Source organism: Drosophila albomicans, chromosome 2L, assembly GCF_009650485.2.
Source record: "Drosophila albomicans strain 15112-1751.03 chromosome 2L, ASM965048v2, whole genome shotgun sequence".
Classification (NCBI taxonomy): Eukaryota; Metazoa; Arthropoda; class Insecta; order Diptera; family Drosophilidae; genus Drosophila; species Drosophila albomicans.
The window spans coordinates 24,818,459-24,845,437 of NC_047628.2; the positions used below are offsets into that span (position 1 = coordinate 24,818,459).

Genomic DNA, 26,979 nt, shown 5'->3' on the forward strand with positions numbered 1-26,979 from the left:
ATTATTTCATAATTAAATATTTTAATGTTATTTAATATTTTTGTGTGTAATTGTATTTTATTTGAAATTATATACATAACAATATAATTTAAAATAAAATATTTATTTGTATTTATATATGACTTATTTTAAATTACTTTATTTTCGTTTTCATTTCTTATTTGCAACTCCGAATTGTTAGCACTTCACTCGCTTGATTTAGTTCACTGTATGCCAAAACAGGGTTGTTATACATACATGTCTTCCACACGTTTTGTAAAGGTTCATGTCTTTGCTAGCAAGTAATTATGACACGCGAGTGTTCGCACTGAATTACTTTGAATGACTCACGACAATTCATTTGAATGAATTAGTTAAATGCGGCTTAGGATGTCTGTTGTGCTGTTAATGTAAATGCAAATTGAGATGATGACACCAAAGTAGTTAAAACAAACAAAGTTAGTTAATAAAGATTAAAGTTAGTAATAGACACGACATACATAAACATTGCATACTTTTAGGCTACAGTAAATTACCATTAACTTTTTTTTTAGTTTTTTTCTGCGGAAGCAACAGCTGCGACTATAACCCGTTCCTAAGATACATATTAAGCCAAAACCCCAAGGTCATATAATGCGGAAATTGGATTTGGCGATTGTCAATTTTGATGAATTGACTTGGCAAATCCTTGGCGCATTAGTTTGTCTAATGGGGTGGCCCGCAGGAAATTACCATTTTCAAGGACACAGTTTTAGAGCAGGAATAAACATTTAGACAAACAGCGGACATAGAAATTAATCGTGGGAATTAATTACTTGTAGTCAGCGGAAAATCAGACAAAATTTGATTGTGTATAAATTGACTGCACGCTAGTTAAGAATTCGTTGCATACTTTTGAGCGCAACAACAAAGGAAATAAGTTGCCTTGACTACCGCGATTACTGGGAGTTAGTTTCCTTAACCTTTGATAAATCGAGTTCATAATAAATATAATTCTTACCAAACTTACCATAATGTGTAGATTTTGTAGATTAAGTGTGCTGCAACTTGTTGTTGGTGTGTTAATCAATCGAAATGTTTTATTTTATTTTTTTTTGTTCAAGACTAGAGATGCTGTCATAGGGAATCCTTTGGCTTGCTCCCTCGCAGTCATCCGTTGCACTTGATGGATTTTAAAGTATTTTTTGTTGTCGAATAATTTAAAGAATTGGAATTATCTCATTTCACAATCGTCAAACCCAACCAGCATGCTTTTTGGAGAGCACAACCTTCTGCATGTGCTCCTCCGCTGTGTGAATGGTGTGGAGGCCACCAGCATGGCGTGGCACACACTTGGACACAGGCACTGTTCCCATGCCTTGAGTCCAGGCATTCGTCGAGTGTGGGAACTCATCCTTGCGATAGTAGCCCATGATGCCCGACTTGCGGATTTGACCCAGTTCGTAGGTGATCAGCGGACCCAAGCTGGTTGAGGCCTTCGCTGAGGCGGGCACCGGCAACTTGGAGCGTTCCATGGTGCGCATCACACAAGGGGTGTCGCACGAGATGCAGGCCAGATCCTGCATCACCTTGACGCGACCAGCGGCCGCAGCGCAATCGTCGTTCGTCATCTCCATGTACTTGTGCAGCGCCTCGGCAATGAGCGTCACTCGCTTCTCAATCAGCTCACGGAAGTCCTTCAAACTCAGCTCTAGGGAATCGATGCCCAGTGTCATGCGCAGTCCATCGATGATCTGCAGCACGTTCTTCTCATTCACATTGATGATGTACCGCACCTCACAGAACTGTTTCTCCAGACGCTCCTTGTACTCCTCGAGCTGTTCCAGCGACACCTTTGTCGCCAGTTGTGGGAAATCGACTTTTTCTGCTAGCAGCAGCTCCACATCGGCCTTGTCGATCTTCAGTTCATCAAGATGCGCCACCGAATTCTTGAGGGAGGCAATTTGCGTGATGGCATTATTCAGCTTGGTGAACATCCCCTGATTGGCTTCGTTGTTCGCTGCCGAACCAAGTTTCACTTCCCGCATCGCTGCCTGCATTTCCTGCATCATTTCTATCAGACGCTTTGCATCCTGTTTTAGCAGTTCGGCGGACAACTCGTTCACTTTGTTGGTCAGCCCACAAAACTCCGACTTGAGTTCGAGCAGCTCCTTGAGCATGCGCTCCGGAGAGTAGCAAAGATGCTGATCCAGTTCCATTTCCTCCTCGGGCTTGGCCATCTCGGTGGGCGTGCTAGACTCGGCCAGCGCTGACTGTTCCTCCTCCTCCTCCTCGACCACCTCGAGTTCCTCGACCACAGCCTCGCCGCTGGTCCAGCTGATGGAGACCTCGTCGTCAGCCACACGCATCAGCACACGCAGCTGGCGTGCAATGTGTCGCAAGAGCTTCATGCGATCCGGATCCGGCTTGCGATCGAGCACCAGATGCGTCACATTGTTCAGCTGTTCCATGGTGAGTTTCAGTTGTCCTGTCACAACGGACAAATAGTTCTGCAACTCCATTTCCTTCTGCTCCTTTTGCAGCTCCACTCGGGAGATGCGACGCTCCAGTTTGGCCAGCGAACCAATCATCGAGCCCTCGGCACGCGACGGCGTCTTATCCAACTTTGAGGTGCGCGACGAGGCACGAGACGGAATATTCGGTGGTGAGATTCCAGCCTGTGCCTCCGGTTCCGGACTCGGTTCTGGGGCAGGTGTGGCAGCTTCTTCGGCAGCGGGTGTTGCAGCTGTGGGTGTTACTTCCGGCTCGGCTGCGGCAGCTGCTGGAGCTGCTTCAGGCTCGGCTGGCTGGTCAGCAGCTGTTGCCTCAGCAGCGGAAGGTGCAGGAGGAGCTGCCTCTGGCTCAGCCTCAGCTGGAGCGGGTTCGGCAGCTGGCGCAGCCGCTGCCTCTGGCTCGTGTGGCGCCGCCTCAGTTGGCGGCTCTTCGGCATCGGCGCCAGCATGCAGACGATACTTGGAGGATTTGCCAATGAGACTGCTCTGAAGTCGCATGTTGGCCAGCAGATAGTCATCCTGATCGACGGGATCGTGGAGGCACTCGAGTTTCTGGGCAAAGTTGGAGAGCAGAACGTGCAGCGCATAGAAGTTAACGTGTCCCGACTCGGGTGAGCCAATTGCCACATCAATGAGATCCTTGTAGGTAAACTCCAGCATCGTCTCGTTAAATGCCAAAGTGCGAAAACTAAATATTGTATTTGTATTAACTGCTAATGTATATGCTAATTTTTAAATGCAACCAATTTTACGACTATTCAAACTATTCAAAACTTATGATCTTGCCTAGGACTACTACTGTTTGGTACCAAAATATACAATGAAACTGTTTGGCAGCTGAAACGAAACAAAAAGAGATTCGTGAATGAAGTTAGTTACGTGGCTTGCTTTTTACTGTTTTGTTATTTTTCTTATCGAATATTCATATATCAATCAATGAATATTTGTATAATTTTATAAATAAATAAGTAAATGAGTGGCACAAAGAATATTGCGTATACGTAATATTCAAATATAATAAGAAAAACATACTCGTAACAGATATAAAGAAATTAAATTGAGAAAATGTGAAATTATATTAAAAAAAAATAAATTGTATAAATAAAAATAAAATGAAATGTCATCTACCATTTTAAAATTATGTTAAAAACACAAAAATAAAAAAAATTTAAAAGCCCACACTAGCTGGAACAACAAAAAAGAAAGGTACACAGTGAGAAAAAATCTAGATTTCAGATTTTATCAATCCTAATAAAAGCAATCTGTAAATAAGATAAGATATTTAAAACAATCTGAAATCAAGATTAAAATATTTAAGATTTTGCCTTCTTGGATCAATTTTAAGAATTTTTCTTTATTGAAATAAGGCTTTAAATTTAAGCTCCAAGATTGGGCAATGAAAATTTGTTGTAGATTTTCAAACTTGATTTAAGAATAATCTTTCTTGGTTCAATTTAGAGATACAAACAATCTTGATTGCAGATTTTATTCTTGATTTTAGCACGTTTTGTTTCATCTGTATAGTAAAAATTAATTATTAAAATATTATAAAGTATTTGAGTATTTAAATTGAACTAGAATTTCCTAACACATTACATTACTAATCTGCGCATATAAGAATGCTAACAAAATTGTTAAATATTGCGCAACAAAATAATGAATAAATTTCGTTCCCAAAACCTGAAAACAATTCAATTGAGGTCTTCAAAGTTAAATGCGCAGGTTAAACGATGCAAACGAAATGAATCCTGAGTGCACGTCAGCTTTTTCCCACACTTTTATTGATGTTTTCAACAGTTACTTTGCACTCTTGCTGTCTGCAGGTCATCCATCGAAATCTATCTTCCTCCTTCTCACCAACGCGCACTCCACTTACACACAAACACACACACACACACATATACCAATGCAGTGGAGCAGCTTTTACGCGCGCCCGAAGATGCGTAAATAGAGAGCTTTTACTTGCCGAAGCTTTTACCACTGCAAAGCACATGGCAAACATCGGCAATCGGCGCATTCGGCACTTTGGGAAACGGTAACGTTAACAACTTTTATCATTGCGGGGCCAACGCTTGTTGCTTCAACGTGTGCGCCGGCAAAACTGCAGAAGAAGAAAACTTCGTTGCGCGGCGGTAAATTGTGAAAGACGAACGAACGGTAAATGGTATGCGGCAAATTGCTTGATCAAAAGCAGAAGATATCGTGAGCGAGAAAGCTTCAATTGGCGCGCGTGACAAATTCAAAAGGCAAATTGGACGATAGACAACAATACAAGTAAAAGCAGGAAAATAACAGAAAAGGAAATTGCAAGGATTACACAAATGGAAATGCGGGAAATGAGCGTGAAAATAACTAGCGTGCAAAGTCGTTTATGAAAAGGTTTTGCATACAAAGTGAATGAGTGTTGGTGATGTGAAGTGATTTCAACGTATGCAAATGTCCAAAAAGGAAACCAAAATAATCTATGCATAGTTTGGAAAATGAAGCTGAAGTATGCTAAAAATAAAAAAGTGTGCTGCAGATAGATAACATAATCTATGCATGTCTACAAAATTAAACAAAAATCTTTGCATAAATAGAAAATATTTCAAAACAAATTGTATTCAAAAGTGAATATTTTAAGCATAATAAAATCTATTTCTATTATCTTAAAGAAGAACACATTCAAGATTGAAACTTGAAAAAAGTTCAAAGTGTTTGATGTGTTTATTGTGTATCTTTGAAAAGATTAAAAGTGAATACTAGAGGAAAATCAAATACGTAAACTGTTGTTGGCCGAGTGTCAACAAGTGCTAATGCATATTTGTGGTAACACCAAAGAGGCCCAGTTAACAAAACAAGTGCGGAATAAGTAAATTTGGACAGCATTTAAAAGTCTTCATCTTGGGTCTTGGATCATCCCAATGGGGTAAGTGCATTTTTAAGCGAAGCTTGCAACAAATTGTGGTAAAAAGAAGAAAGATTTATAACAAAAAAGAGAAGTTTATAGTTTTTGAGTACATACTACATATATTTGTGTTGAGTATTTGGAATGGTAAATGGCACAATCGAAGGTTGAATTCGGCCTTGATTAGATAGCGACAAAAAGAAACGAAACGAATCGAAACGCACAAAAAGAGAATAAAACGAGCGTAAGAACTTGAGTCAGGTCGAAGAACAACTTCGCTACGCTTGCGTTTTGGCACATAGAGAATATATATTGAGCTGTAAAATCAATTGTTCGCAGTGATAATCAGTTCTTTGATTCGCCAAACAGTTGACTGCAATCAGTGGGCAGCAAATCTGCCAAAAATGTGAATGACACAATCACAATCACACGACCCGCAGACACTGTGATTGTGACACTTCAAAAGCATTTCACAGGCAATTACAATTTAAATATGAACTCGAAGAAGAAGCAAAAGAAGCTGAGAAGACTTCTTGTCACACAGTTAAAGTGTTTAGTTGTCATCAATCAGTGATTGATTGATGATACAAATACGTCGACTGCGCAATAAATTTTCAGTTGACTCTGAACTCGGGCCAATCGAAAGTGCTTTCCAAGAAAGAGATTGGGGGAGGTGTGGAAGATTGTATGTTCAGGTACAACTAATTGATATTTCAACAGCGTAATTGTGGACTGTTGAACCCTGCCCCTGCTTCTTCTTCTTTTTCTTGCTTAGTAGGGTGACTCGCTGTGCCATTGGGGTGTCTTAGCAGCAGTCTGTATTTACTGTCTTTATGGCATATTTTCGACAAGCTTTCGAATCTTTTCCCCCTTCGATACGCTTCGTTAGATTGTGAGCTCTTTTTGTTTTATTCTTTTGTGTGGACAAATTAAGCAGGCCACTTGAAGTGATAAGCATAGCGACGCCATTTTCTATGCGCTCTGTCGATTAATTATCGAATTGGCTACCTTAAAATAAAATACTCAATACAAAACAAAAAGAACCGAAAAGAACAACTCATGTTCAGCGGCGATTGCGCGCGCTCTTTTCTGCATATTGTTGTTGTTTATTGGTTGCTGCTTAAAAGCATGTTATTTATTATTATTGAGAGTATTATTTAGTAAGCACACATACACATACGCACACTAAACTAATACACAGATATTCTAGGCACATTTAATCTAAATAAACACGCGCTACAATTGATAACCAAACACACACATTTTTAGCTTACTCTATTTTTCAGTTTTTCAATTCGATTTTATTTTCGAATTTTTCGCTACTTTTCACTTTCTCTGAAATCCATCACAACCTATAATAATTGTAGTTTTAACGACTTCGAACCAACACATGTGGTTCCCGTCAAAGCGGGCAAATAAAAAGCCGGAAAGTAATAAATGTATATAAAAAACGAAATATAAGCAAAACTCACACGAATCAGATAAACATTTTTGTACTTTTTGTTGCTATTTATACTCAAATAGAATACGTGCTCTTGTGCCACAAAAGGAAGTCTTCTTCCTTTTGCTTGCAACAATCAATGCTATTATTGATACATGACATCAAAGTCATTGATATGTATTATTTATAGATGATAGCAACACACGATTTGAAGTGCAATTGAAAAAGTTAAACACAAGTTGACAAAATTAAACATAAATTGTTTTCTTTAAAACAAACTATAAGCTGAATTTAAATTAACTGATATGAATCCCTTTTTTTTAATATGACTTTTACAATGCGTTCCAATGTTCCATTGATATTTTTTGAACTATAAAAATGTCTTATACCTGGCAAAGGAAGCAGTTGGAGACGACTTTATTTGAATATTTTTATTCTCAGCAAGAACATTTTTATTTTTTCTCTTTTGTCAAAGGGTGTCTTTTTCCTTTCAAACAGAAATCAATGTCTTGCTGCTGCAATGCTATCATTGATAGATGACATCAAAAAGTCAATAATATGTATTGTTGTTAGCTGATAGCAAGACAAGATTTGAAATGCAATTGAATGCATAGAAGTAAAACATAAATTGTTGTTTTGAGAATAAACTGAATTTTGAGCTTTACTGAAACGAAACCCCGTTGAGATTGGTTTTCGTTTGTGGTTTTGCTCTTTGACAGTGTCAATGCAATGTTCTATTGAGAACAATTTCGTTGTTAAGACATTAAAGATATCTCGTATTCATTCTTAACTAGCTAAATAGCAGTTGAAGTCAAAACTTCTAAATTTATGCCTTTAAAACAGTTTTGATTACACTGTTTCTAAAATCCAAGAATACAACTGAATACGCAAATTAAATAACAAAATTGGCAAAGTAAAAAATAATTGTTAAAAAAAGAAAAACAAAACATAATGCAATATTTTTTGATCGAATAATAAGATTTTTGTCCCTAAAACTATAATATTTCTTCTCTTATTAAGAAGAATTTGCGTGTTCTTGAAATCAAGATGTGTTTTTTATACTAATACTTATAGTTAATAAGTTTTTTTTTTTGTTTTTAAAACACTTTTTGGCCAAAATTCTTAGTATTAAGGTTAAAAGTTTTATATAACTCTTTTTCATTTTAAAATTTTGCAACTTTTTACTGTGTGACCTTAAAACCGATTTAAGTAATGATTATCAAAATAAAGAACAGATTTCTAACTACTTTTCGTTTTAATTACAAAAGATGAATATAAATAAATTATGCTTTTCTACAACTCTATTGATAAAGCTCACTCCTCGATTGTTATGAAAGTAGAGAACATATAAATTTAATTGGCCAAGCCTGTCAGCGTCAATAAGGTGTGAATAACTTAAAGCAGACTCTGTTTCTCCCTCTTTAATATCTCTTTAATAACATCTGCACAACAAAATGTTGCCCGCCACCTGGTCAACTTATGAAACTTTTGCACAGGACGTGTTAATTGAGAATCGTTGATGTGCAATAACAACTATTCAAAAGCTGCATTTATTGTGTGTGTGTGAGTGCTTTCCGTTTCCTTTTTGTTACTTTGGCAACCTTTCAGCCATTGGCAACGCCGCATGAGAGAAGTTCAATTAGAGTGCAATTTATGTGATGTTTTATTTTGTTGCGAAGTCAAAGCGAGCCATGAACGCCATGATAACGAACAGCACACGGCACACGATTTCAGCACAGATGTCCGTAGCTTTTGTATTTATTTGTATTTTATACAATCACACGCATACATGGAAACTCAAAAGGTACTTTTTATAGTATGCGAGTGCGAATACGAATGCTGATATCCCATCAATTTTAGTTTAGTTTTGCTGTTGTCACTCGCTGCACAAATCGTGTGCGGCTTTAAACAGCAACATCGATATGAGCCAAAAGGCATAAATAAACGCTAACGCATACACAGACAGACGCAAGCGCACCCCGGGGAGGCAGCTGGCGTAATCACACAGATAAAATACACACAAACACACACACACACACACATGAACACGCGCACTCACACACTTGCAGAGCAAAAGCAAAACAATTGAATAATTCGTTTTTTTCGAAATTAAAAAAAAAATGGAAAACAAAAATGTATAAATAATTCATATAAATTGTGGTTATTAATTCTATTTGTTTTGCGGTTTGTATAAGATTTTAACACATGTTCATATTACGCATACGCAGCGTACGCAATTCAGCAAATCAATTCGAAATGAATCCAATTCGCTTAATTCAACATGTGTTAATTGGAAAAGTGACAGTTTCATTAATTAAAATAATATAAAAACAAGTAAGAAAACTTCAGTAGAGTATGCCCGTTGTGGTATTATTTTAAAAATATACCAAAGACTATATTTCTTATATTGCTATAGTACAACATTCAGTCGAGTATGTTGGTTGCGGTATTATTAATAAAATATACCAAATAACTATATTTCAAAAAATATAAAATATACCAAAGGCTTTATTTAGTATATTGATATAGTACTACATTCAGTCAAGTATGTTCGATATGGTATTTTTTAAATATACCAAATTAATATACCACAAAAATACTAAAATATAGTACCAAATTCAAAATGTACCAGCGAATTTCCCATAGAAAAGAATTTCTTAAGCAACTTCTACAATTTTTATCTGATCGCAAATAAATTTTCAGAAATCTTATATATTTTATTTATGTAGCAAAAAATTGCTCTACACTATTAATCGTTGATTTGCTAAGAGAGAGGAGAGGGTATTTCCTAGTCTACATCTTTACTTCAATTTAAATTTACGAGCAATTTGTCATTCAAATTCCCAGCTGCAATTTCACCCAAGTCGAAATCAGTTCTTGCAGTTTTTGTTTAATGGACTTATAAAAGTAGTCCCCAGCGTGTTAAGAGTTTAAAGTGCAAAAGTCCAAATGAAAGCGAAAACAAAAAAATGTATAATAATAATAAATCGAACTGTTTTGTGCGTAGTTAATGACAGTGCTTATCGAGTGGAGACGCTTGTCTCAATGTTCAACAGGTAAATTCCCCAGTCGCGTGACAATTTGGCAATTCGAACAAAACAAAAAAAAAGCGGTTGATATCGCCCACCCAACGCTGAAAATGGTGAAAAGTGGCGTGAAACAAATTGAAAACAAAACAGAACAACACGCCACCCACTTTTCGACGTTGTGCATTGTTGTTTATGTTTAGTTTTCCCAGCGAAAATATACAACAAGCAGCGTCAAAGCGTAAAAATAAATAAACCCAAATCTGAGTCCAAAAGCGAAACCAAAGCAAAAACAATTTGTTCAAGTTGGCATAAAATAGAATACAAATTGAACTTATCAAAGTATCGAATGCGCGCCCACGATAACGATTACAAAATGTTGGCACGGTGACGAGAGCAACACTCACAAAATGAATAAATGAGTGGGGTATGTTGAATCACAGATACCTTTTTTAATGGATGAACAACTAATGAATAAACAACATATTTTCAACAAGATCTCAGCATAAACTTGACCTACAAAATTGGCTGACAAGTGTTTTTATTTTCGGAATGCACAAAATAAGAAATTCTTGTTTACTTAATCCTTAATTATATTGAAGATTTGAATCTCAAAAAGATAATTGCTCTTTTCATATTTACGTGACTACGAGATATGAGCTGAACAAAGTATCAAATTGATGTCACTCAACAGATTAAGACCATAAGTCTTTGACGTTATTTCAATTTAATTCTAGAGTATGAATTCAAAATGTTTCAGTCAATTCGAAATAGGAATACTCTACAATAATAGAATTATTTCAAGGAATACATTAAATTCTCGGTAGTGAAATGAAATTAGAAATCAACAAAATTGACATTCTTGAATAAATTCATTAGTCTGCCAAACGTGCAAATAATGAACAAGAAAGGAAGATACTCTCGAGTGTGCTCGACTGTGAGATACCCGCTACAAATTTTTAATGCATGTACAGTGTGGTATTAATTTTCAAATTTACCAAATTAATATACCATATAAATACTAAAATATACCAAGGGCTATATTTGGTATGTTGTTATAATATCATGTCAAATATATGGTATATAATGAAATATACCAAATGGTCAACACATAACGAACACAAACAAGTGCGGTATTATTCTTAAAATATACTAAATATACAAATATACCATAAAATACTAAAATATACCGACTGGCTATATATTTGATATATTGTTATAGTACTACATTGAAAGTATACCAAGTAAATATACCAGATTTTTAGCCAAGCAGCTAAGACATGATTGCTTTGGTCTTCGATAACTTTTATAATACCCTTCTAACCTATGAGTACCGGGTATAATAACAATAGGCAAGGAGCAAATGTTCATTAGATTAACATAAATAAGTACATGTATTCCGCATAAAAGAAAATATTGTTTTTCCTTGTGCTTCCCCCTCTAAGCTCAAAAGCAATCAACAAAGAAGTCTTATTGTAGTCTCTAAAACTGAAAGCCCAAGGATTTCTAAGCAACTGCAAAAATCGCTTTTAATGTATTTTAATATTTTTGCGATTTATTTTTTTTTTTATATTGATTGCACTGTTCTTTGGACTTGCTGTAGTGAGGTGAGGTGATATCGTCGTATACTTAAAGTTGTCGCCGTTATCAAGAGTAGTTGCTCAGACATAACAAACATAGCACACACGAGTTGATAAGCTGCGTCATCGATGTGTGTTTGACGTTTGCGCTTACGTAAATGCTGTTTAATACCCTGTAAAATCAATAATGATGACTGTCAAGAACAGCAAAAGGGAATACGCTGTGAACATAGATAAAGATTTCAAGTAAACTACTTTTTTGATTGCCAATCTAAACCACAGAAAGCAATTCAAACTTTGGTACTTTGATAGGTTTCACGTATTTGCTTGTATCGAATTACTTTGAATAGAAGTTTGCGACTTTGCAAGTTTAATCCGAGTAGTCAAATATCAAATTGCAAACTAAATCAATTTAAAATTTTACTTCGTAACATACTTTTAAGCGTCGCTTAATTCTATGATAGGAACATAAAGTCACAGCATTTGGGATTTGATCTTAAAATCTCAACTTTGGAATAATAAATTACGTTCTAGTTGCGCGTACTCATAAAGCATATCACATTTAATCTCCTTGAGCGAAAGTTATGACAAACGTCTTATATGAAATCCATTTAATCAGCTTAAAGGTTTTACGCAAAAAAAGGGGGCAAAAAGTTTTAATAAATTCACTGGCATGTGAAATTTATTCTAATTAGAACACACTTTCGTTGGCATCTCTCCTTCAACTAATTTGTCACCTACAAATCGTAAATAATAAAGAAAACAATTCATGTACGTAGGTCAAGAAACTTTAGGCGTGATAATGACGTCGACTGTTGTGATGACAAACGTCATAACAACAACGTTTACAGCAACAATAATGAGAATGTCGTTCCTTAGTTCCGGTGAATGTTTTGCGTACTTGGGGCGTATACGTAATATAAGCTGATTACGAGCAGACACGCTTTGCTTGGTGATTTACTCATCTGGCATAAAGATTAAAAGAGGTGGCATTTACTTGACAGTGTCACAGGTTTTAGATGAAATTCATATTCGCATTCGCTCTTTCGCATTCGTTTATTTATTCAAAGATTTAGATACGCGCCCCCTCAAGACTTTATCGCAACTCTTCACTGAAGGTATAAAATGAAGCTGTTGACATCTATTTCGCATATTCATTTAATACAATTCTCCAGAAAACGTTGCTCTCGAGCAGCTCGACGCGATCTTTAATTCGATACCCGAAAGTGTGATAAATAGCATGGCAAAAGAATATCAAAAAATTATATTTTCAAGGAAAAGTTTTAAAGAACTTTAAGAAAACACCACAAAAATTGCAATTGAGACTGTGATATTTAAAAATCAAAGAATACATTTGAAATTATTAGCATAATAATTCAGTTAAGAAATTTTTCAAAACATAAATTAAAAGTTCAACATGTGGTTCAACATTTTCAATTCGGGAATTTTTTATAAAGATTTTCGCCGTCAGCTGCTCGTCACATTAAGTGGTATGTTCAAAGGGAAAATCAAAGCAGAAGTAGTGCTTATAAAGGAAAAGTAATTACTAAAGGAATTTAATAGAGTAAAGAGCAGAAATCTATAAGCAATGCCTTAGCACTTTGTGACTAGGTCACCTTCAAGCCTTTACACGCAATCTCTCAAGTGTAAATTGTCTAGCGAAATAAAAATTCTTTTGCAAACAAAAGATAATAATATGCGCTGCATTAAAAGCGAACAGCGAACAGATTTTAAGCTCAAGAACGCCTTTAATCTGCACGTATAAAAAACCTCTGACGACCACTGACTGACTGACTTAGTGACTCAGCATTCATTTATGGAGTTTATGAGGATTAAGTAGAGGAGGATTCACGAGTGTAGCCATGGGAATTCTGGAAAGGAATTAAATTAATTTTTAAATCATGTTAAATCTTCCTACTCGTCTGAGTGAGAGACTTCTAGAACCGCTTGAGAAAATCGTCATTAACTTTTTAGTTTTTAAAAGTTTCAGACTGCAGCACAAAAATATAAATAAAGAAAAAGCATTAAAGTTACCTTCAAATCGCAAGAGAGTTGTAAAATATTTTAAAGTTTTTCTTTAAGATTTAAGTGTTTAAATTATTAAACATTTTCATTCATCTCTAAGCTTTTAAAAAGTGTCTGACCTAAACAACTTAAGGAATCATAGACAAAACATTTGGTATATCGATTTCTCTAGTCACATTGTGAGACAAGTCAAAAAGTTCAAAGAGAAAAGCGACTTTTGGAGCTGCTTGAGACAATCGATATTAACTTGATGTAGTTTTAGATTGCAGCAATAAGAAACGCGCATTTAAGTTACCAGCGCATCAATTGATTTATCCGTAGTCAAACAGGTGTCAGAAGTTCACAAGAATTGTCGCAGTTGGTGGTGATGGATGTGTTGGCAATTTGGGAGTTGGGTGGCAGGAATGATGAGTATCAAACTCTTTGTAAACCGAAAGAAAATTGAATACTTGTAGCAACACTCATTACATTCTGTCATGGCATTGGATTGGGCTGGTTGTCACCGATGCTGCCGCTGTTGCAGTCAAAGGATGAGACGCCACTTAGCTTTGTGATTGATGTGCATCAAGCCTCTTGGCTGGGTGCTGTCATCAGTCTGGGCGGTGTCACTGGCAACTTCTTCTTCTCCTACCTGATGAATCGCTTCGGCCGCAAGGTGTCACTCTATGTGCTCGCGATACCCAATACGGTTAGTTCACAGATATTATCAAGTAGAAACATTTATGACATTTAATTTGGAATTAAAATTCTGTAGTGCATTTGGTTTCTGTTCTACTTTGCGCAATCCGTTGAATGGCTTTATGTGGCCAGAGTCTGTGCTGGCTTAACGGGGGGCGGCATGTTTGTGGTCCTGCCCATTTTCATTGGGGAAATCGCCGACAACAGGTAAGTGGTGAAAATTTAAGAGAAATTTCCATAACTGTTAATGACAATGGTTGTGTGGTTTCTGCTTCTGGTTTAGTGTGCGAGGCAGACTCTGCTCCTTCTTCACTCTGGCCATCAACACGGGCATCTTCATTGGCTTCATCATCTCCTCGTACGTGCCTTATCATGTCATTCCCTGCGCTGTGGTTGCTCTGCCGCTGCTCTATCTCTTTATGTCCACACGTTTCCCAGAGCCACCGCAACAATTGTTGCGCTGGGGACGCGAGGAGGAGGCCCAACAATCGCTCAAGTATTACCGCAACTGCGATGGCCCAACGCCAAGTGCAGAGGCACAGCGTGGCTATCAAAAGCAGTTCGATGAGATGCGACAGGCAATTCAAGCGCAACTAAAGGAGCAGAACAATGAGAGTCTCACGCTCGCCGATTTCTGTAAGTACTTTTCCTTAGAAACTTCTCAAACAGTTGAATATTGATTTCTGAATTGAATCGCAGGCAACAAGACAGCTGTGAAGGCAATAGTCACCGGATTGGTGCTGATGATTGCCAACATCTTTACGGGCACATTCGCCTTCATCAACTACATGTCGAACATCTTCCAGGCGGTGCACACACAACTGGAGCCAAACACCAACACAATCATCATTGGCGCCGTCCAAATTGTGGGCACCTTGGCCTCCATTTATCTTGTGGATCGCTATGGCCGTAAAATCCTTTTGGTGCTCTCGTGTGCTGGCAGCGCTTTGGGCACCGCTGCCTTTGGCATCTACGCATTCTACGCGGAGGAAACCGAAGTGGATCTATCCGCTTTCTCTGCTTGGTTGCCTGTTACCATCATGGCCTTTATCATCTTTGTGGCCAATGTGGGCGTCATCTCGGTCACGATGGTCGTCTTGGTTGAGGTTTTGCCATACAAAATTCGAGCTGTGGCCACAAGTGCGTGTCTCGGTTGCTTGAGCTTCTTTGCCTTCACTTCCCTCAAGGTATTCCCGCTGATGATGCACTACTTGGGTCTGGCTGCCACCATGTGGGGTTGTGCTGCGGTCAGCGCTCTCTGCCTCTTCTACGTCTCCGTGTTCCTTGAGGAGACCAAGGGCAGATCCATCATATGAAGCTCTCACTTTTCATCCATTACATTTAAGCGTATGCAAAATAAAAGTTTTTCTTAAGCAAACACAATCTCTTTGCGTTTTGAACTCTTCTTTTTGATTTAAAGAAATTCCCAGCTGGCTTAAATGGGCTCGTCTCGCTCGGAGATAATATTTGTGGCTGCTCTTTTGAGATTTTTATGGTTTCGGGCTTATTTAATAAACACAATTTATTAACAGGCGCGTCGCATATCTTGTGAAATTGTTTTAGGACTTTAGATAAAAGTTTGTCATTTAAACTCACGAGTTATTGTACTATAAATTATATACTGAGTACTTCTAATGCTTTGGTATGCTAAACACTAATGACGAAATAGTCTGAAATAATTCTGGTAAATTGCTTTTGCTTGTTGCCAAGAGACTTCAAAAAATATGGAATTGAATATTGACTCATTTAAAGCAATAAAATGTTATTAGCTTTATCAAATTCAACTCGATCGCATATCGGCTACTGCCCCAAAAATTGCATAAGCCAATTCAGTTTAATCATGTTATCCGTCTAAAAACATTCCCTTTGTCATTTCTGGCTATCAAGAATCATAATAAACTACAAAAAAACTTTGACTATACAATTTGATCAATGTGATGCTTGCTTTTAATGTAATTCTAGATTCCGCTGTTGATCAATCGCTTTTGATTCAAATGAAAAAGCAAACTAATTTGATAAGGCAGCAATGACACCTGCTCATCTTTACAATCTTTATGGAAAGGGAACAAGTAAAATAAAAGTTAGAAAAGTGACCTAGAGAAAATAAATAATTTTCTGTATGTTCTTTGATATTATTGTCCCTTGTGCCCCATCATTGAGTTTTTAAAATAATTCCTATTATTTCCTCAAACAAACCATTAACTAAATCCTTAATATTTTGCATGTTAAGCAATAAATTATTCACAAAAATATGAATAATAAGATTGAAGCACGTTCTCAACAATGCTGCTCATCCTTTCAATCTGTATAGAAAGTGAGCAACAAGTAAAATAAAAGTCGAGCGATTTAGTCAAATTAAATCGTTTTTTGTATTCTTTGAAATTGTTGACAAAAAATCATTTTTCTTAAATGCATCATTGACTACTGAAAATCAGTTTTGTTATACTATCAATTATCACTTTTGAAAATGAGAAACTAACTAACTAAATTAAGAACGATTCCGAAAAAAATGAATAATAATATTGAAGCACGTCTTTAACAATGTTAGCTGCTCATCATTGTTATTTCATGGAAAGTAAGCAACAAGTAGAATAAAAGTTGCTCTAAAAACAAAAGTGACTTGGGTAAAGTTAATTGTTTTTTCCATAGTATAATTTGTTGTCACTTGTGATGCACAATATGCAAAACACTAATCATGTTTCTTAAATGCATCATTGACTACCTATAAAATGATGTCTGTTATTCAATTATAAAAGACAAATCGCTTGCAATTCATTCTACCATAGTGACGAAAGTGAGCGAAATAAAGCCAGCCACTAGAGTTGGTCGTTGGTCGTCAGACGTAGTTAGTAGACAGCTGCTACACATCAGCATATAATAAAATGTTCTCATTTATGGCCAAAGGCAGAGTCTCTTTTCGGGGCGTGTTCTGAGTTCTGTGTTGATGGGCGCTGTTTGTGTTAGGTGACAAAGTGGAGGCGAGGAACGGTGGAAGGGAGAGTGTGCTGGATGGACGGCGTTAAACCAAAACAAACGAACTGCTACCAAGCCATAAAAACGTTGTGACATGGCTTAATTTATGAGCTAGCTGGTGGCCAGGCTGTCGACGTATGCCTCTCTTCCTTTCCCTCTCTACCTTCTCTTTCTATCTCTCTCTCTCTCTCTCTGCTGGCTGAGAGACAGTAGCTGCTGCTGCTGTTAATGTCGTGTCAACAATTAGCTTTGTTAGCATTATTATTTATAAGTGCGCGCATTAATCCCTCCCGGACTAAAGCGTCGACTCAACAACGTTCAGCAAGTGTCAGAATTATACTCTCCTCCATATCCCCATCCACAACTGCTTTTCTCATGCCACTCTGGGAATCACTTAGTTGTCGCCTGACTCGCTGTTTGATGTGCGAGGCGGGGCAGGCAAAAAAAAAAGAAGAGAAAAAATGACGTCGTGAAAAATCCGAGAATGGGAAGCAACCCACAATATTGTGAGGATATGTTTAGCGGCGGTATATTTGCAATGTATAATGTCAATTCAATGAGCATATTTTATTGTTATCAACATGACTCGCCACAAAATTGTGACTATCAAATGCAAACATATATTTATTATTTTCTTTAGATTCCCTCCCTCTTTTCAACAATTCTGATGAATCATTATGATTGTGAGTTAACGATAACAATACTACGTTTTACTTTTTGTTCTGTTAACAACTGTCGAGATACTACTTAGTCGGCCATTATTTTCGTTCTTGTTGCCAGATGCTTGAGGGAGCCTTTGAAGCTTTTCTTGCGATCTCAGTACCCACAAAATGTGAATGCGATATGAAAGCGCAATGATACTTCATATCGAAATCAATTAGTTTTCGATTTTGATTCCAAGTTTGATAAACGAATAGAATATTTGCAGGTGATGCGAGCTAATTTATAAATATTTGAAGAGTCTAAGATTTCTGAAGATTCTTTATTTTTGTGTTAGATAACTTTTCATTAGAATCTCACGAAACAATTAAAGTACAATCTCACTCTAAAAATAATTCAAAAGTTATCAGTCCGAAGTTCTTTGCCACAGTTAGTATTAAATTATATTATGGGAATTTCCGTTTGAACTATTTTTGTAGCATTATACAACGGCTATTTATTGCTCTTGCTTTTTTAAATTTAAACTTTCTTTAAAAAGCACAACAAAGAGCAAAGTTTTAAAAATATATTTGAGCTTTAAATTATATTGTGGGAATTTCCATTCGAAATATTTCTGAAGCTTTATTCCACGACTATTTATTACGCTTTAAATTTTGGTTATATAAATTTTTGTAGAGGTAAAAAGAAGAGTGAAGCTACTGTTTCTTTAAACATACTGTTTTCGATTTAAAATATATTAAAAAAGGTATTTAAACAGCAATTCTGAATTCTGATACTTTAGTGAAGCGTATTTCGTCTGTGTCACTAAGAAACTGACTGCTGGTATCTTTCTCGCCTCGCCTACTTAAGCCAAGTAATTAAATAATAATCATACGCACCGTGGCACCCCTGGACACCCGTTGGCCACACGGCAGACACCCGTTGTACGGCTGCTGCGCTTAAATCGCTTGTCGCAAAAAATTAAACACAGACAAACACCAGCACATACACACACACACACATACTGCCACACTCTCACACACACGTATCTGGGCGTCCTCTTGAGTTTGCGTTTGTTATTGTTTTCTTTTTGCTGTCGCGTGTTTTAGTTTGTTTTACTAACAATTTAAATTACCTAAATGAAACCTAAATTGTTTTCGTTTTATTCGCACAAGTGCCTTGACTTTGAAAGCAATGTTAAGCAAAGTGCAGTAACGAGTTACTCACTACTTGAACAGAAAATAATCAACCTTGAAGCGAAATTTTCTTAGTCGATTTATGAACATGTTTTCATTACTTATTTATTTACAAAAAGCACTGAATCCATAGAACTCAATAGCAGCAACCTTAAAATCGCAATTTTCCCATTTCAATTATTAAACTTGAAAGTAAACAAGCTCAATGAAAATGTCCTAACTGTCCTAAGTCCTAAGTCCTAAGTCTTTCTTTCAATGCTTTAATTATAGTAGAAAATTTTAAAGGCTATTCAAATCGCCTTTTTCTAGTATAAATATTGATTGATTTGGCCATTTCTAAACTCCGAAAAAAATAAAAATAAATATTAAATGTCATTCAGCTGCTGCTGTTGTGGGGAGAAGTAAAAAATGCTTAGCTACCAGCAACGGGGCGGATACGCAATTTGATTTAAGTGCCACCACAGCGAACTATGTGCGACAGAAGAGAATGCAGCTAATTAATTTTCACAAATTATCTTAATTAGTGTTTGTGTTGTGTTTTGTTGTGTATTTAACTGCATATCGATTTCATTTCTCATTTCCCTACTGTATTAAGTTGCCAGTGTTGATGGCAAAAAGCCCTTTGAACGAAAGCGACAAAAATTTCGTTAATGGAAATTGTTGTGTTGTTGATTTTTTCACAAATTAGCGCAAAAGTCAATTATTTCAATGGCTACTTATTGGCAATTGATGGCATTCATTTGAATATTATTAAATCCTATTATATTTTTAGTGTCAAACTCTTTAAATGAGCCGAGCTAATGTTGCAAGCTTACATTAAATAATAGAAATATGCTCGCCAAATTAATGACTCAACATTAATCCACATTCCATGTTTAATTTCAGAAGATTTGGCTTTTATTAATCGAAACTATGAGCAGAGGCAACTTCAAGAATGCTGCGTTTGGAATTTTATAACATTTTCATCTCGTACACAGCGCTCTCGTTGCTGCTGGGCAATGTGGTCGGTGTTGTTGTGGCCAATCGGAATTTCAGCCGCCTTCCCTTTCTCTCCACAACAACTTCAATGCCACCCACGCCAAGCGACCTAGCTTCTGAAGTCACCAGCAATATGTCGACGGAAACCGAGTCGACAACATTGAATACTAATCGAAATAAAACAGAAAATGGTAAAACCATTGTCAAAGGATTGAACAGCCTCGACACATTCAATGTGAGTATACCTTGCTTGCATTTCAAAAGGGAAAACATAACGAAATAATTCGATACAGGTTAAATCAATAAAACCGGAAATCAGCAATCTGACCACAGAAGTCACTTTGTACATGCAGAAAATCCCACGATTACAGGTGCATTGGCAGGACAACTTGCCGAAAGGTGAGCCCAGAACACAGAACAATAGTATTACGAATACAAAGTATATTTAAATATCTTTCATCTTCAGGCACCACATACAATGTACTCGTGAGTGCTGTGAATAGCACTCGTTGCCCCGATGCCCCCTGCAGTGAATACACTATAAAGGGCAAGCCTACCAAATACATTTATCTGCCACAAAGCCCAAATCCCAATGTGGAGTCTGTCGATTGCAATTACATGTTCGGCTGCCAGTACAACGTTACTGTGGAAACATCCAATTTGCTGGCTCGTCGCTCCATGCGTGTTTTCATACCACGTAGGTTTACCCATCTGCTTTTCAATTTTTAAACTAATAACAATTTGAGAATTTCGTAGACTGTGTGGCTGGCAAATGTTCGTGCCAAATGACGCCGTCGCCACCAAAGATCTTGGCCAGAGCCAAAATGCAGGGCAATGATACCATCAGCATTGCCTTCACCATTCTGGCCGGCGAGGAGTTGCGCCAACAGCAGGAGACTCATCCCCATGAGGCACTTCAGGCATATCAAATGCAACTCAAGTGAGTTTGTACTCAAAAATCGTATTCGCAATGCATGCACATCACAAATTCCTATCACTTTCGACATTCATTTGCTCTCTTTGTTCCCTTTGTCTGCTGCAAAGTTAACATTATGTTGGGAATCAAAGAATTTACAATGCACTTTGCAATAAATGTGTGAAGAACTTCGTATTGATTTGCACAGTAATGCAGTAGAGAAAAACAATTACGATTGAAAAGTAATTTAGCAAAAGGATTAAGATATCCTCTTTTTTAGATTGATTAAATTTTAAGATGTTTGCAGCACCTTCAAAACAAATTGAATGTATCTTTCTTACTTGTTTTCCTTCGATGAGAAAACCCGACTGTTAGATACCCGTTACATGTATCCAATAGAACCATATTCTACAAATATTCTTAAAATATACCACTAACATATAAAAAATATACAAAAGACTTTATTTTGTATATTGATATAGAACTACAATATATGCCATAGAGTGCAAAATATACCAGATTGTCAATAGTAAGTAGTCGTTTTTTGCACATACAAAAGTATTTTTTGAAGAATTTCTACAATTTTTATCTGAACGCAACTAAACTTTCAGGAATAATAAATACTTCAGTTATTATTTTATGCACCAAAAATCTTGTTTCAAAGTTACCATTTTTATTCGACTTGTATCGAATGCTCATTTCAATAAAGTGTTTGAAGAACTTAAATTTGATGCCCAGATCAATCACGATTGAAAAGTAACTAAGCGAAAGGTTGAAGAGATCTTATTTCGCGTTTTTTTTTTCATACAAAATTTTTTAAATATACCTAAAGATTTTATATACTACATTTTTTGATACTAAAATATACCAAATTGTCAGACAAGGCAACTACATTTTCAGGAATCATAAAAACTATATGTTTCAACAATATCTAGCTATATATACTATATCCTATAACTTAACAAAAGTTAACAACAGTTGGAAAATAGATTACAAAGCTGAGAAATCATGAGACACTTCAAACAACATTTATATTATATTGCTTTTGTAATTTATTCGGACAAATATTTGCCATGACTTAGATAAAACTGTGTTCAGTTTAATGTAAAATATTTAATTCATTTGCATGAAGCAATTTAAATGTATTTCAAATAGCTTAAAAGTATAACAATTACCAGCAAATGATCTAGATGAATTTATAGCAACAATTTGTATCACAATTAGTATGCAGAATACTTTCAAAAATTAAAAGTTATTCAAGATAGTTTCATAAGCAAACGCCAGACAATGCGAGCTTTTTAGAGTTGTTGCCTTGCGGTTCCTCTGTTGTTTACCTTGGCTAGTCATGAATTTAGGGTTCATGTTTGCGGAAAGTTTGCGGTTATTTGCCAAGGACTTGAGAGTAAAATCAAAAAACTTAATTAATTGCCAACAGAATCAACGAGGAGAGCAATCCTTCGCTGCCTTGGGGCGGTGTACTGAAGAATCTATATAACCGGATGTATAATCTCAGTGAGTTGCACTTTAAGCCCACGAGCAAAGGATATGACGGCAACATGACGTTAACTTTGTCCAAACAATTGAAGGAGAAAGCCTCCCTCAATCTCCAGGCGCTCATCATTGATGCAAACGGATGCGAGGGACCACGAAGTGTAACAAAAGTGCCAGGTGAGTAAGAACCGGGATTACAATGAGCTCTCATGAATGCTTCAACGAAATTTCATATCTCTATATCACAAAACAGTTCCCGCCCATCCATTGATACTGAGCACCGATGCTAATTTGGTACGTTTTACTTTGCAAGAGTTCTCTGTGTGTGGCTTTGAAATTTAATCCGTTTATCGCTAATGCAGAGCAACTCACTCATCATTATGGCCACGTTGCTGATAGCCGTCATCTTAACGGGACTCTTAATGCTGCTGATGCGACGTCGACGAGCGAGGAACAATGCTCAGCTGCAGAAGGAGCAAATTTACATGCAATCCTTTGGCGCAGCTCCCGTTGAGTGAGTGTTTCTCATATTCCTTTTGCCTTTTACCTTGGGCCTGACACAATGTTATGGCATCATTGAAATTCTATTCTCTTCACTTGCAGAATGGAGGACAACATCAACTATGTTGATAAATATGTGGAGGTAAGCGAAACAGAACTAAATTCCTTGAAATTGCCATGAGACAAGCTTGATAATCTTTGCACTTTAATGTAGTGCAAAACTTCTTGTTTGTGTTGAAAATATTTACGTATCATTTGTAAACACATTCACAGTATTTATTTAATAGAATGTAAAAATACCGAAAAATCAACTAGTATTACAATTCCATGAATTTGCAAGAGACAACCTTGATAAATTTTGCACTTTAATGCAGTGCAAAGCTTTGTGCTCAAGTTGAAAATATATACATATTTTTTATCATTTTTAAAACATTTTAAGTATTTAATACCTCAGAGTATAAAAAATACCAATCGTAAATGAATATTTTACTTTCTGTATATGGCGTAAATCACTTTTTAATACAGTTAGAATTTTACACGCATGCCAAAGAAATTCAAGTGAAATTTAATTGCAACTCAGACGTAATTGAAAAGTAATTAAAATGCCATTGAGAACTCTAGGCAAAGTGTTAGCTTGTAAATGGAACTCTTTGAAATTGCAATTTAGCTTCGAAAATTCCATTGTGCAAATGACATAAACGAAATTCCTTTACTTTGTTAAACTAGCGAGAGCTATCAACACTAAATTAAATGTAGAAATGTATTTATTAGCCTTTACTATATTTTAATCACACGATTTAAGTCATTAGCTTATGTGGTTGGCAAATTTGTTCGAGAAGTTTCGCAGTCAGTTTAGGAGGGGATTATTAAGACATTAGGCTAAACCTATTTGGGGATGGGCTTAAAACAAATGCAAATTTTGGACTAATCGATACGATGAACTCATAAATATGTGTGTACTCAACAGCAATCGCAGGCTTTGGGTTTGGCGGACATATTCGAGGTGCCACACTCGGCGATACACATTGGACAAATGCTGGGCGAGGGAGCCTTTGGTCGGGTGCACGAGGCAACCGCCATCAACTTGCGTCGCATGCGTGGCACAACTATTGTGGCCGTTAAGCAGCTTAAGGGTAAGAGAGTGAGAAATAGAGCTCAACAATCAATCGATGTGAACAATTTGAATAATTTTCACTATGCATATTTTAGCAAATCCCTCGGCTGATGAAGTGGCCGAATTTCTATCGGAAATCGAGATGCTCAAGGGCGTGGGCACACATCATAATGTGGTCTGCTTTTTGGGCTGTTGCACGATTCGAGCGCCCTACTTGATGATCATGGAGTATGTGGGTCGTGGCAATCTAGTAAGTCAAACCGGAAGTAATAAGAGAATGTTTTTCAAACAACAAAATTTGCATCTCTCTTAGCTAAACTATTTGCGTGCCGTGCGTCAGGAATTGGGACAGCCGAAGACACGCAATGCGAATGCCACAAGTTGTCGCCCAGTTCGTCTGAACTCTGGATCAGCTGGAGCTGGAATTGGATTCCATACAACATCAACATCGATGCCAAAGCAACAGGCAGTCAACTACATCGAGTTGAAGGCATCGAGTCAGAGCTTGCAACATGAGCAAGACAAATCTTTTACCTCAACAAACTCCTCCGGTTACGCTGCAAATGGCGATGTCATGGACAGTGACATTCTTAACAGGCTGGCGAAACCATCTTTTTCAGAAAGTAAGTAACAAACGAACGAGAAAAATGTTTTCTGCTTTACACCCTTTATTGTATCACAAATAGCCACGTACACCATTGTGGAGGATGAGGAGCCATTCGAGTACATACTCGACAACAAAGAGCTGCACAATTTCGCACTACAAATTGCAAACGGAATGCGTTTCCTCGAAGAGCAGGAGATTACGCATCGGTAAGTTAAAGCATATATTAATGCATGCGAATTAAAGGCAGTAGAGCAGTAAATTCATTTCTTGCACACCATATTACCATAATTGATTTTAAGTGAAAGTTTTACTTAAATACTCATAATCTACCATGTTCCCTGACATGAATTTCTTTTTTACTGTAGTTGTAAAAATTGATTTTTTGTAGAAATATGAATTGAAAAGTCGAATTGAGTATTGCACTCCTGTGGAGTCCTAACTCATGTACTTGTAAAGTTCATCTATACTGAAAATATTAATCAAGGAATCTAATATACAATTTTCCCGAACATTGCACTCATTTAAGTAGACAACACAAGTCATTTTCTTATTGTACAGTTAAGTTAGAGTTGAAATCATCCATCTACCATTATCCACCATATTAAACTCTTTCCTTTACATAAAACAAAAGTTGAAGAGTCCTAAATTGACAGTTTCATAGTTGTAATTTTAATATGCAGTGGAAGTATTAATTGAATAATCCAATATGCATTTCCTGGAATTCTGACAATCTGACATAAGAGATTCGACTATGACACTTGCGAAACAAAGCTGCAATGACATTTCTACGAAATTAGATTGACAAAGTCTTTTCTATTGCGTTGATCTGATTGCACTGCCATTTTAATTATATCAATGTTACGTTGCCAGCAGCAAAACCAATAAATAAATAATAAAAAACAGATGCAATTGCTGTTGTAAAAAAAAAGAAAGACAATCTAATACAAAATTTCTAAGAAAATAATCGGATTTCATTGAATCACATGAATGCATCGATTCGCAATTAACACTATGCTAAATAAATGTTACTTTACAGCGACCTTGCGGCACGTAATGTGCTTATTGACAGCAACAAGACATTAAAGATATCCGATTTCGGACTCTCCCGCCATGGCATCTACACGAACACAAGGACGCGAAAGGTGAGTTGGTAAATTACGGAAATGTAAAGCAATTAATGCGTAATGAAAATCTACAAATGCAGCTGCCTTTGCGCTGGCTATCGATTGAGGCCATTCGAGACAATGTTTACTCGAGCAAGAGTGACATTTGGGCTTACGGCGTCGTGCTCTGGGAGATTGGTACCCTGGGTGCATCGCCATATCCGACGATAAGCAACAGCGAGCTGATACCATTTCTGCTGTCGGGCAATCGATTGGAACGCCCCGAGATTTGTACGCCTCAAGTGTACACGATAATGCTGCAGTGTTGGCTGGAGGAGCCCGAGGAGCGACCCACCTTTGATGCCCTCTACAAGGTGCTCAGTCCAAAGACCACCTATGTGGACATCAATAGTCTAAGCGATGATTACGTGTTTCCACCCATTAAAGAGTAGAGTTTTTGTTAGTTAATTACAATAGTTTAAATAGATATCTAGATGTATTTTCATGCCACTATTCCAGCCTTTCGATTGATGTGCTTTTATAAAGCATACGCCAAAGCAGCTATTGGAACAAACCCAACTTTTATAATTCCCCTTTTTTCCCCTTCAAAACAAAACAAAAACAAAGAAAAGCCACACACACCTAGAAACTAGTCGAAATCTAAATGTTATTTAAATCTGATGTATACGAATGTAAATGTTGATGTGCTGTGAGTTCAAATAATACCCTGTAGTATGTAGTATGTTTAGTTAAAAAGTCTGTGTGTGAATGAGAAAACAATGAAAACAGAGTCGATAGCATTCCAAAGCTCGATGTAGGAGAAACTTCAATGAAAACCATGTGATAAGTGCAAATAGAACTAGAGAAATACAAGTACAAGCATATGTACAGGGTATATAATAAATACATACATCTGTATATTTCTAATAAGCATTTTATGCATTGTACGTTTATTCCTTAAATAAAACAATGGCATACAAGACCTAATGAAACGTGCGTTTTGCTTGTTAATTGTTAGCATAATTACACAACTGTGGAAAGGCTTGCCCACAATATGGGTTGAAAGCAAAGGGCTTAAAACAACTGGTATAAAACTATATAGCGAACACAAGTGCAGTACACTACGTTAAAAGTCACTTTATGAACATAAGAAGCAAGCGTTCCCACAATAAGCATACATTTACGCTTTGCCACCAAATTAACTGAATTTATGTATAAAACAGTGCAATACAATTAAAACCTCAACACTGCTAACAGAAGTTTCATTAACAAGTTTACCATTTCTCCCCATTATTCATTTGAAAACAGTTTAAGGATTAAGCATACAATTGTTTTGAGCGCCGCAAAGTACGC

The 26,979-nt window shown here is 36.7% G+C and overlaps 4 protein-coding genes across 6 annotated transcripts in view; 2 read left to right on the forward strand and 2 right to left on the reverse strand.

Annotated features, from left to right (window-relative positions):
• Positions 1-173: 173 nt before the first annotated feature.
• On the reverse strand, positions 174-3,271 carry LOC117578379 (nucleosome-remodeling factor subunit BPTF). Its single transcript, XM_034263813.2, has 2 exons — positions 989-3,271; positions 174-381 (listed from the first exon to the last, which is right to left on the reverse strand). Exon 1 carries the CDS (start codon positions 3,129-3,131, stop codon positions 1,212-1,214), a length of 1,920 nt encoding a protein of 639 aa, XP_034119704.1. The 5' UTR covers positions 3,132-3,271; the 3' UTR covers positions 174-381; positions 989-1,211.
• LOC117578380 (fidgetin-like protein 1) overlaps positions 3,213-26,979 on the reverse strand; it is a 36,981-nt gene continuing 13,214 nt past the window's right edge. For both annotated transcript variants that reach the window (XM_034263814.2, XM_052002993.1), the window contains exon 9: positions 3,213-3,308. The gene's annotated coding sequence lies outside the window, so the exon portion shown is untranslated. The remainder of the gene's footprint in view (positions 3,309-26,979) is intronic.
• On the forward strand, positions 4,534-26,604 carry LOC117578378 (vascular endothelial growth factor receptor 2). Of its 2 annotated transcripts, none has more exons than XM_034263811.2 (15): positions 4,534-5,379; positions 19,802-20,129; positions 20,188-20,293; positions 20,361-20,591; positions 20,651-20,834; positions 22,246-22,478; positions 22,555-22,595; positions 22,664-22,815; positions 22,905-22,944; positions 23,770-23,935; positions 24,012-24,166; positions 24,230-24,539; positions 24,603-24,729; positions 25,560-25,665; positions 25,728-26,604. In XM_034263811.2, exons 2-15 carry the CDS (start codon positions 19,851-19,853, stop codon positions 26,076-26,078), a joined length of 2,481 nt encoding a protein of 826 aa, XP_034119702.1. In that variant the 5' UTR covers positions 4,534-5,379; positions 19,802-19,850; the 3' UTR covers positions 26,079-26,604. The 2 variants fall into 2 exon arrangements, with proteins under 2 accessions (XP_034119702.1, XP_034119703.1); XM_034263812.2 differs by having other exon boundaries at positions 19,805-20,129.
• LOC117578384 (facilitated trehalose transporter Tret1) lies at positions 12,559-15,506 on the forward strand. Its single transcript, XM_034263820.2, has 5 exons — positions 12,559-12,895; positions 13,886-14,118; positions 14,185-14,315; positions 14,392-14,744; positions 14,808-15,506. The coding sequence occupies exons 1-5, from the start codon at positions 12,823-12,825 to the stop codon at positions 15,422-15,424; spliced, it is 1,407 nt and encodes a 468-aa protein (XP_034119711.1). The 5' UTR covers positions 12,559-12,822; the 3' UTR covers positions 15,425-15,506.